The sequence below is a fragment of the Perna viridis genome, chromosome 7 (genome assembly GCF_037379345.1).
Source record: "Perna viridis isolate PV_CMFRI_1.1 ecotype Kerala chromosome 7, ASM3737934v1, whole genome shotgun sequence".
Classification (NCBI taxonomy): Eukaryota; Metazoa; Mollusca; class Bivalvia; order Mytilida; family Mytilidae; genus Perna; species Perna viridis.
Genome location: NC_142451.1, coordinates 32971336 through 32982826, shown reverse-complemented (window position 1 = coordinate 32982826; position 11491 = coordinate 32971336). Strand labels below are relative to the sequence as shown.

Below are 11491 nucleotides of genomic sequence, written 5' to 3'. Positions count from 1 at the left end.
AGACAGAAGAGGAAAGAAAATTTATAGTCATGGTGAAAAAATAAATAAAAAGAAGAGGAAAGGAAAACTATGGTCATGGTGAACAATGGGATAGACAGAAGAGAAAAGGAAAACTATCATCATGGTGAACAAATGGATAAACAGAACTGGCCAGTCAGTGTTGATTTCTAAATGAATACATAACTTAAAATAATTTCTTAAGTCATGTTTTAAGAACTTTTAATAGAAAGTAATTCCCATCACAAAGGAAAAGCAGTATTAAACATAAATTTCTAATATGACATACTTAAAAAATGCTTTGAGCCCTGGACCAACAACAATGGTTAATCATCATTTGCCATATGAGAAGCACATGCTAAAAACCTCCCATCAAATAAATGGAATTATTAGTGTAAACAATCCAGGCATCAAGCTACATGTATAAATATATTTTAATTCAATCCTGTAGTGTGAAGGAACATCAAATGCTTATTTGGTAAAAAATAACAAATAGACTATGGTGATGTTTTTGAAATGATTATCATAATAAAAAAATAAGTCTTTCAGTAAATAAAAACAAAAACATAAATTGCATTACAGTGGAAGTACTATTTTTCGTGGGAGACCAATTTTTGTGGTTTTCATGGGTAGGCCAAACAACAAAATTTGGTTTCCAACAGAAAGGGGAAATCCCATTGATGTGTATACTGAAAACCCCAAGACCAAGAATTCAAGAATCTATGATCTATTGGTATCCATGAATTAAAGTACTTTCACAGTATTATGCACATGTTGCAATTATCATCTGTATAATTTTCTTCCAGGATAAACAATTTCTGCTTAGTACAGTTGGGATTTTTAAAAATGCATAGTATCGCCGAATTTATGATCATTAAAATCATGTCTTTTCTTTCATAATTATTCATAAAATGCACAAAGTTCCATCTGCCATTTTATTTTTAATGCTGTTGCCAGGCATGTATTCACTTAAACGTAATAGTCTATAGTTACTATAGTTCACAAAAATATGAAGAAGTACCATGACTGTCCTATTAGAACCAAAATGAATTACCGAAACTCCATTTTATCATTGTTTTGCTATGGGCTGCCATTTATGCCAATATTTTATCCCTTGCTACCCCTCAGGATTAAATAATGGGAAAGCAACATAAATGGCCAGCATGAGGTAAGACAATGATAAAGTTTCGGAGACTTACATGTATTTCTAAAACAATAACATATCATCTACATAATGCAAACAAATTAATCTTTCATTGAACAAGTAAAACCGTTCTCATGATCACAATCCACACAGAAATTCATCCTCCAGTGATGGCAGTATTGACATTTTCACACCAATGCTGAAAACAAGTTTGAGACAAAATAAATGAATGTAAAATTAATTTATCAGTAATGATATTTTTGTCACCAAACAAAATTATCTTCTGAAACCAGTTAAGTTAAAAATTAAAGTGTATTAAATATTGATAAAGCATACATGTTGTACATGTATTAAGTAGGTATGTTGAAGAATTGCTCAGAAAGCCACACAATCTTTAGCATACTTACTTGTACTAAGTTTCATACACTAACAAATCTTTAGCATACTTACTTGTACTAAGTTTCATACACTAACAAACCACAATTTTATACTGTTTGGCAAATGAAAAGTATTTTATTATATTTTTTTTCAATTCAATGTCCATGAAAGAAGGAACCAATGTATGATTGTGAAAAGTATACTTATTAAAAACAAGAGGCTTCAAGGAGCCTGAATTGCTCACCTAGTTAAATTCTTGCCTTTCAAGGGCAATAACTCTAACAAGGATTTTTCCGACAATTTCGACTCCAGAAGACTTTGGTAGGACTTATGATTAGGATCATTTCATCAGTTGAAAGTTTCATTCTATCTATTATAGTTTTTAAGATACTGGTTGAAAACTGCTAAAAAACAACTCTTACATGGAGTAATCAGGCAACTTTGATTCCTTGGACACTTTTGTGGGCCTTATTATAAGGATCACTTAAATAATTGAAAGAATTTGGCTAAACCTTATGGTTTTGGAGATACATTCAAACCTCATTAAGGCCAAGTCAAAGGGACCAGGCAAAATGTTCTGAGTTAGCCGAGGTTTAAGTCATCCGAGGTAGAGTATAATCCAGAAATCTATTGGTCGATGATTGTTTCTGCTTTTTGAATGACTAACAAATGTTATATTGCTTGTACATACATGTATACATGTTCTTTACTTTATCAGGGTACTTCGAATCGTGGTGTCTTCACTTTTATTTTGGAGGATAATTTTTGTCGGTTGTGTTTAAAATATAATATAAATTCTGAGCAACATTGAATGTTTTAGGAGAAATTCTTAATTATTTTTTTCTACATCAACAATATCATTTCAACGTTATGAATTGTTTTGAATAACTCAATATCAAGAGCGACATCAAACCATGTGCATTACATAACAAAAATTAGATATAAGATTTACTGGTCAATATAAATACATCAGTTGTTAGCATCTGTTTTGTGTCTAATTAAATTGTCAAATATCATTCCAACAAATAAAATTAACAACAAATTTTTTTAATCATTATCAAACTATCAGATAAATTTCGACATGTGATTACTCAAATTTGTTTCTTTTTACAACACAGGCTTTTTTGTATTAATCAAGCACACAAATCAGACCATAAAGGTGTCAACAAGTAATTACATACACCATGCTTAATGTTGTAAAACAAACCTCAATCATCATTTATAATATAGCAACTAGTCTTCCTGCTAATTAGTTTACTTTGTGATTTCCGAGTTAATTGACCTTGAAGACCTATCAAAGAGACTGATAGATTTCCTCAAGTTATCTGAGATTTTGATTCATCTGAGTTCGAGTTATCCGAGGTTAAACTGAATTGGATTAAGGGAATATTTGCCAAACTGTCAAATTAGTTCGAGTTATCCGAGATTTTGACTCATCCGAGTTCGACACATCTACGTTCGACTGTATATGAGAAATACTTCTGACAGATACCTTAGTTCTATTTTTAGAAACAGCTACCATGTTTTTCCATGGATCAAAAATTACAACATAAGTTCTATGAAAAATACCAACAGAAACATTCAAACAAAATAACTCCAATATGGCTTCACAGAAAATTTTAATGCAGATAGACCTCATTATGCTGAACACATTAATCCAATATCAGAATTTGGCTGAACTTAAAGGTTTTGAAGATATAAGCAAAAAACTATCTGACCCCTATGTTCTATTTTTAGTAACAGCAGCCATGTTGTTTAGTGGATAAAAAATCCCCTCATCAGTTCTATGCAGGATATGCCATTAAATATTCATATCAAGTTCGGTTCCAATTGATCTAGTAGAGTCAGAGAGAAAATCCCTACATCAGTTCTATGCAGGATACCCCAAGAAACATTCATAATAAGTTTGGTTCCAATTGGTCAAGTAGTGTCAGAGAAGAAGTTTTATGAAAAATTGTTAATGACAACGACTGACGCAAGTAATGGCAATAGCTCAATTGGTGAACTAAAAATTACACCACATAAACATGTAACAGAGCAATTGATTATACCTTTACTACATGTATTTGTAGTTACCGGCATATGTATATAATTTGGTAATCAATAGTTTGAATAAATAAAAACAAATCCGACATGATTATAACTTCAAATTATAAAATGATTAAGCATTTGGTGGTTGATAAGAAAATACCTTTGATGTAAGGTATGATGATATGACACTCATACTTCAACTGGGGTGATTAAACAGCATCCAAAACATTTATTCTTATTGAATTTTTGATTGTTTTTTTTTCTTACTTGATGTGATGTTTATAATTCTACAGACAATACTGATGTGCAGCTTACCTAAATTTTAATACATTAGAGAACCTATGGCAGCTTGCCACTTTAAAGTATTCATCTTAATGTTTTAAAGGTGTTCAGTAATATTTAATTGATCATTATCTCCTTAATATCTGATTACACAGTACATTCCAAAAACAATATCCTGTATGACATTGGCTACTGGAAAATAATTATGAAATGCAATACTCTGTACTACCAAATGATAAGCAAGTACCTGAAAAAATCGTTGACGTAATTATTTAGTAAAATTACTAACCCTTCAAAACCTTTGACAACCTCTTCCACTTTGGATGGATTACAGCATACAGCAGTTTTGACTTTATCTGACTCAAATAAGGGTGTGATGTACATAGGTCCAATTCTCTTGATATCATCAATAGTGACATTAGCTATTCTTGTCAGCATTTCTCTGTTACAAAATTAAATCAAAACAAATCTATGCAACAGATGAGCTTGATAAATTTAAACAACGCAAAAGTACTGCTAAACTTTGGTAAAGGAATTAGGTTTTATGTTTTAAAAATATTAATATTTCAGTTTTCTACAAATTTTACTTGTCCAATTTCCAGTGGTGAGTTTTACTTCATGAATTGCATGTGCTGTTTTAAAGCTCTTTCCTTTTTTAAAGTTAACCTTTAGACTTTATCAGCTGACATATACTATGATCATTAACAAGTCAATTGTTAAAAGTGTTTCTAATGTTCTGAAGTCTAAACTACATTTTTTTAAATTGTTTTTTTTTTTATGTATGGATAAATATCCATCAAAAACTATTGTTCAATTTTTGCATACTCATGTGTTTATATTCTAGCAATGTGCTAGAATATAAACATTTTCAATAAATTAGAGAACTTGTGACCTTTCCCCACTTGTTCCTTAACAAAAATTATAAACTAAAACTAAGCTATACTAAACACATACTTGTTATAGTTTTTATCTACACCCCTAAAATAGGACAACATTGACTGGTGAGCAACGTGGGCAACAGTTTTTTCCTCCTCTATAACTTCAAAGATAAGGCTACTCTTGGCTGATTCAAATTCTACTTCAGAGAAACTGTTCTCTCCATTGATATAGCTCATCTGCAATGAAAATGACGACTTAATTTAAATACATGTATCAAATGTGAATGAATTTACAGTGAAACCTTATAAAACTGTACCATGAGTAAGCTGATCCCCTGTCCAAACAAGATGTCTTCTGATGTCCCTTCAATACAACCTGTGTAAACCACAAACCTGCTTAAATCGAATAATTTCTTCCCAAAAAAGTTTAGTTTAGACAGATTTCACTGAATTTGCAATAAATAGATTAGTTACAGAGAAGTTACATTTCATCCTTTGATGGGCAGTCAATATTATTTACTGGCAACTTCAACACTTTTCTATTGTTCTTGATGCCTGACATTTTCCATCTAAGTATACTGCCATAATGTTTAAATATACTGGGCATGACAATGTTATGAAAATTAAATCTGATGTTGCCAATAAGCAAAATGATGTCAGTTCTGAATGTCAGAAAATCATATCTTGCCTTAGTGGGCTCACTGTGACATTTTTTATTCTTCTTCAAAACAACCTTTACATAAAACTAGCAAAACTGAGAAAATGCTAACTATATTGATAAATGGACAAGAGATAGGAACCCTATATATATACTTTTAAATGACATAGTCGATGCAATGTTTTGCCATTATATAACACAACCCTCCCCAAAGAAAAAAAAAAAAACAAAAACAAAAACAAAAAACAAATATAATAAAAAACAAAATGAACAAGAGGCTTCCAGTAGCCTGAATCACTCACCTGATTAAGTTTTTGCCTTTCAAGGGCAATAACTTTAACAAGGAGTTGTCTGACAATTTAGACTCAAGGAAGACTTTGGTAGGACTTATCATAAGGATCATTTCATCAATTGAAAGTTTCATTCTATCTATTATAGTTTTCAAGATATTGGCCGAAAACTGCTAAAACATATTTTTGTTTGCCTTTCAAGGGCAATAACTTTAACAAGGAATTGTCCATGAACTTAGATCTCATCATGCTGAACACTTTTACCCTATCAGAATTTGGGTAAACCTAACAGATTTGGAGATATATGCGAAAAACTACTGGTCACGTGAGCTAAAAATAACCACACATTCAGACAACAATATAAAATAAGAAGTACACATTTCCAATATTCAATAAAAACTCAGTGAAAGTTTCATTAAATTCCATTCAACGGTATAGAAGGAGTAACAGAGAGAGCATTCCTCTGCACAATGGAAGTACATATGGAGGATAGACACCCCTATTACTATATTACTATATGGAAGTAGAAGGAGGTAGAAAATTCTAATACAAACCCAAGGCCTACTACCTTTATTCTAAATTTTGTTCAATATTATATGGTTGGAATATGCACAGCATTGTGTTTATTTTCCTCTGATTTCTTACAATTAAAAAATTCACGGGTGAATGATATGATGTCAACAACAACGTACATGTACATGAGTACATAGAAAAAGACATAAGAATAGTGTACAAAGACTTACCACAATGTGTCTGCCTTTTTCATAAGCATTAACAATATGTGTTGACTTAGTTAGAACAAAGAATAACAAATTCTTTTCAGGTTTTACATACATGCTGCAAAAATAGAAGGAATCTGTCTGATTACTACTTTTGAAATTGTTGCATTCCATTTGTCAAAATAATTACATGTATATGATTGCCTAGGTTTTAAAGTTTACTAAAAACTTTTTGTCATAGTAAGTTGTGTTATATTTAAAATCCACTGAACTTCTTTAATTAAGGAAAAAAATCAAAGGACTCCTGAGAACAAGATTTTTGTAGAAGTATAATCCTACTGACAGTGATATTTTTCATTAACTGACAGTGCTTTTTTTTGTTTAAAGGGTAAGACCACCTTTGCATAAAGTTGTGCTCTAATGATAAATCATACCCACGTAAACAAAAATAAATAACCTTTAATGCAAAATGCGCTTTTGTAAAATGCTCAAGGCTATGCAAAGTTTGAAATCTTTGAAATATAAGTGGATAGCCATCTTGCAGAACTCTCCTATCTGAAGGAAGATCATAGCCAGATTTTATTGATTTTTACCGATAGCTTCTGATTGGCTCGTGACGTCACTAAGTCAGTTTGGTACTGATACAAGTACTGCAAATAATATGTAAACAAACAATATTCCATAAATATTTCTACGATCATGTTTATCTAATCAACAAAACATGATGACTTGTCAAGCTGAAGGTTGCATGAATGATAAAAGAGAAATGATCTACAAGTTTTTTTACCAGCAACACGAACATTCTTCGGAAGTAGCCATAAGAGTTTTCTTACAAATACTAGTCATCTGGCTGCAAATCCTGTTGTTTGTCAGTGATGTCTGACATTTGCTTATACATGTTATGCCTCAATCTCTTCTTCTATTTATTTTTGGTTGAAATTATAGGGGAAAGTTCCAAATTTGCGATTTCTTCGGACATTGTAATCAATTACCTATTTACTTTCACTTTACAGACTTCGTGACGTCACAGTTCAACTGGTCATGGTGGTGCCCATTGGCGCAGGAAATTCAAATTTCCTCATCATAAATCTCAATTTATTAATTAAGAAAAGGAAATTAATTTGTTTCAATTTAATTTTCATGAATATTTAACAGATTAGTTTTGATATTTATGACTTGCACAATAACATGGTCTTCTCCTTTAACTTGTGATCATAAAATGACTTATGCTGGCTTCAACATATGTGCCCTTATTTCGATTTTTCAAAAGTGAAAGTTCATTTTGTTTTCAATCAACCAGTTGCTACCTATCCAAAGTATAAGCAATAGTAAAATTATGGCAAAAAATCTTGATCTTGCAGGTTTATATACATGCATTCCTATAAAACACATGTAGCATAAATATGAACATATACATATACATGGATGGAACATATCTCTTTCACAGAAAGGGTATAATTTTTAAGTTGCTGTCTTTGTTAGAATCATGCAAAATCTGAAAGATGTGATACACTCCAAAAAAAAGGCTACATATTTTTATTTTTTTGATTAAGTTGTTCTATGGGTCTAAATGTGCAATTATTCATTCAAATCTGCCTGCACTTAAGAGATAATCAACATTGAAAATCAAATACATTCTATTGTATTTGAGTGTCATTTACAGAGTTATCTCCCTTAATTTTGAAATATACAGTGCATTCTATATATAATTTTTATCTCCTAAGAACACAGGTTATATGAAAAACTGAATGTTAATTTCTGTTTACTATGGCTATTCATACAAAATATCCAAAATAAAAATATGTAGGCTTTTTACCCATCAATCACCTTTTGCATGATTCTTAGCTGGAGGGCTACTTAACTATTGACATACACAATGCTGTTATAAAGAATAATCAAGGGAACCAAGGTTATAGCGGTAAACAAAGAGTAATCAAGGGAACCAAGGTTATAGTGGTAATCTAAAGAATGTAATCCAGGGACAAAGACCAGACATGGAAAACTGACATACACAACAAAGAACATAAAGCAACTAAAATCATACATACAAAGTGACAAAAGCAAATGAGCAACTCGGAATCCACTAAAAACTGGGAGCATGGACCAGGTGCACCGGTAGGGTAAGCGTCCTCTGCTTTTCTAGAAACACCCGCGGAACTGCTCATAAAAAGTCAAGTCCAGGGTAGACAAACCAGGAAAGGAAAACTATGAGTTGAATAAATCAGTTTTCATGGTGCAGATGGATACACCATAACGATCTACGAGTTCATGATGACGACCATAAAACTTCTGACTTAATCTTGTAGCCACGTAATCCTGTTCCAGAAGCCTATTTGTTAGAGTTCTAGTGTGATACAAAAAGTCTGCGTAGTTTCTGCAAGCTCTGGCATAACGTATGAGCTGTGATATGAATGTAATGTAAAAAGAATGTAATACAGGGAAAACACCCTAAAAATTTAACCCTAAAAAATCAGATAACTATCTAAACCCAAACACATTTTGACTGATTGATTGATTATTGTGTAACGTCCTATGGCAGATATTTCATGCATTTCAGGAAGAGAAATGTTGATCAATCGAACAGACCCTGTTTTGTACTAGTCAGGAACACTGAATCAGATTGTTATAGCGCTAGACAACCACACCTCACTCTTTCTCTTTATATATCATGTGCTTAACAGAAAAGCAGTTGCAACCAATTTTAAAGCCTTTGGTGTGACTTGGCCCGGGATTGAACCCACAACCTTTCATATTCAATGCAAGCATACAACCCCCGAGACCACCCAGGGGTTGAAACATTTGAAGTCCCTTAATATATTTTGAACCAAAAGAAACCGAACATCTTTCTTAACTGAATAAAAGTCCAAAAGGAGATTGGTTTAGACAATTTGACAGTTGATGAATTGATGAAAGCCTTACGAGTAACCATAAGCAAGTCCCAATCCTCTAATCTGTTTCCACATTGGACCTTCCAGCTGAGTCAGATACTGAATGAAGACCATAACAGCTGCCAGATCTTTGTGGTAGAAATCAGAGATACAAGGTACAGCCTGTACAAAGAATGATGATTCTACAGATCCTACTCCAATCACAGCTCTTGTGTAGGGTGAACTCTCAGCAGTAAACTCAAATGATGGCTTTACTTTCACTCTATAATAAGATGGCTGATAGTAATGGAAGGACAAAAAAAAACATATTGATTCTCAAGTGTAAGGGAAATACAAAAAAAAATAAAAAAATAAAAAAAAATTTGGGTACACTATTCTATGTATATTATGTTATCCGAGGTTTGAGTTATCCAAGATTGGAGTCATCAGAGGTCAAGTATAACAGGAAATGTACTGATCGGTGATTGTTTCTACTTTTTAATGACATACACATGTTGTATTGCTTGTACATATATGTATTATACATGTTCTTCACTTTATCAGGGCACTTTGTGGTGTCTTCTTTACCGTTTTGGAAGATAATTTTTGTGTGATGTGTTTTAATATGTTACAAATTCTGAACAACATCAAATGTTTTAGGGGAAATTTTAATTTAATTATTTCTTTCTACACCGAAAATATTTACAGGTTGCTTTAAATAACTCAGTATTGAGAGCTATGTCAAACCAAGTGCACTACATTACAACAATTAAATTAGAGATTTACTAGCGAAACGAACGTTGTCATAAAAATACATCAGTTAATATCATCTGTTTTGTGCATAATTAAATAACTGGATATCATTCCAACAAAGAAAAATTACCACCATTTCCTTAACATTATCAAAATATCAGATAAATTCTAAAGTGTGATTGTTCAAATTTGTTTCATTTTACTAAACAAGTTTTTTTGTATTAATCAAATACACAAATCAGGCCATAAAGGTGTCAATGAGTAATTACATAAGCCTTTTTTTAAAGATTTTCTCTTTAATTTTGATACTATGATTAAATTATATGGAATGACTATTATATTTTTTCGGTTTACTTGAAATAATCTCAATGCCTGTGATGCACAGTTGAAAATAACCATCTATGCAGGTTACTTAGTGTGCACCACGTGATTGAGGTCCTTCCTTAAATGAATAATAAAACAGAACAATCACCATTAATCTTAAAGTAATAACTGAAAGAGAACAATGGCCTACAACAAATGAAGTTCTTTTTCATATAAAAGAACAATTCTGTAAAATTGACATTAACCTTGACTCACACCCAAGTACAAGAAGGTCAGAAAATAACTTTTTAATAAGTTTTAGAAATTTTTCAACTGTTGATGACTTGAATTAAAAAAATTGCAGGACACAGGCAAAGCTTAACATACCTGTCTCATTAACTTACTTATCTAATGATGTTGTCTTTAATTTATCCTCTGGTACAAATCCTTTCCATGCTGTTTCCCAGGAGGGGGATAATTTTGACACCTTATCTACTTGCATAGACAGATGTATCCTAAGGTCTGCTAACAGACTTGATCTTACTTTCTCCATGGTACTTATAATCTGTAATAAAAACAATAGTACATGTGATATTTTTTTGATAGACACAGTACCAAAGGATATATAAAAGAGATGTGATATTTTTTGATAGACACAGTACCAAAGGATATATAAAAGAGAAACATGTCTTCTGTTTCTCTATATATGGTATAAGTTCTTCTCTTTCTATTCTAAGAATCCAACAAAATGTGTATAAGGTGTGGCACATGAAGAATGACTGTCAAAGTATTTGTAAAATTTGACTTATTGAAATATTACTAGGTCAAATTTAGTTGAAAAGCAGTATGGAAGAATGATGGCAAACATTTCCCACATTCCTATGTAAGCAGTCAAAAACATCTATGTCATAGATGCTTCAGTATAAATTGAACTAAATAGCTTTTTGGTTTGGATATATCTGAGGCAAAAAAGATCAAATTGAGAAAAATGATGTGCCACCCATTGCTTGATTCTTACACAATATGTACTGAAAATAAACATACCTTTAATGTAGTTTATGACATTGTGAAGAATACATATTTTAAACTATTCAAATACAATATGTTTAGGAGAAAAAAAAACAGCAAAAAACTTATTATGATTTGTAAAATGTAACTTCGACAAAATTACAAGGCATATTGGATAGGGTT

The 11491-nt window shown here is 31.6% G+C and overlaps 1 protein-coding gene across 3 annotated transcripts in view; it reads right to left on the bottom strand.

Moving 5' to 3' along the window:
- Positions 1–202: 202 nt before the first annotated feature.
- The window catches only part of LOC148612363 (uncharacterized protein C05D11.1-like), a 40096-nt gene continuing 28807 nt past the window's right edge, over positions 203–11491 (bottom strand). For 2 of the 3 annotated variants that reach the window (XM_088593710.1, XM_088593711.1), the window contains 6 exons: positions 10705–10865; positions 9297–9527; positions 6402–6495; positions 4787–4947; positions 4122–4274; positions 203–1340 (listed from right to left, as the gene is read on the bottom strand). In XM_088593710.1, coding sequence (XP_088449836.1) covers positions 1280–1340; positions 4122–4274; positions 4787–4947; positions 6402–6495; positions 9297–9527; positions 10705–10865 — 861 coding nt within the window. In that variant the 3' untranslated portion in view covers positions 203–1279. The remainder of the gene's footprint in view (positions 1341–4121; positions 4275–4786; positions 4948–6401; positions 6496–9296; positions 9528–10704; positions 10866–11491) is intronic. The other variant, XR_015924369.1, reaches the window with a different exon arrangement.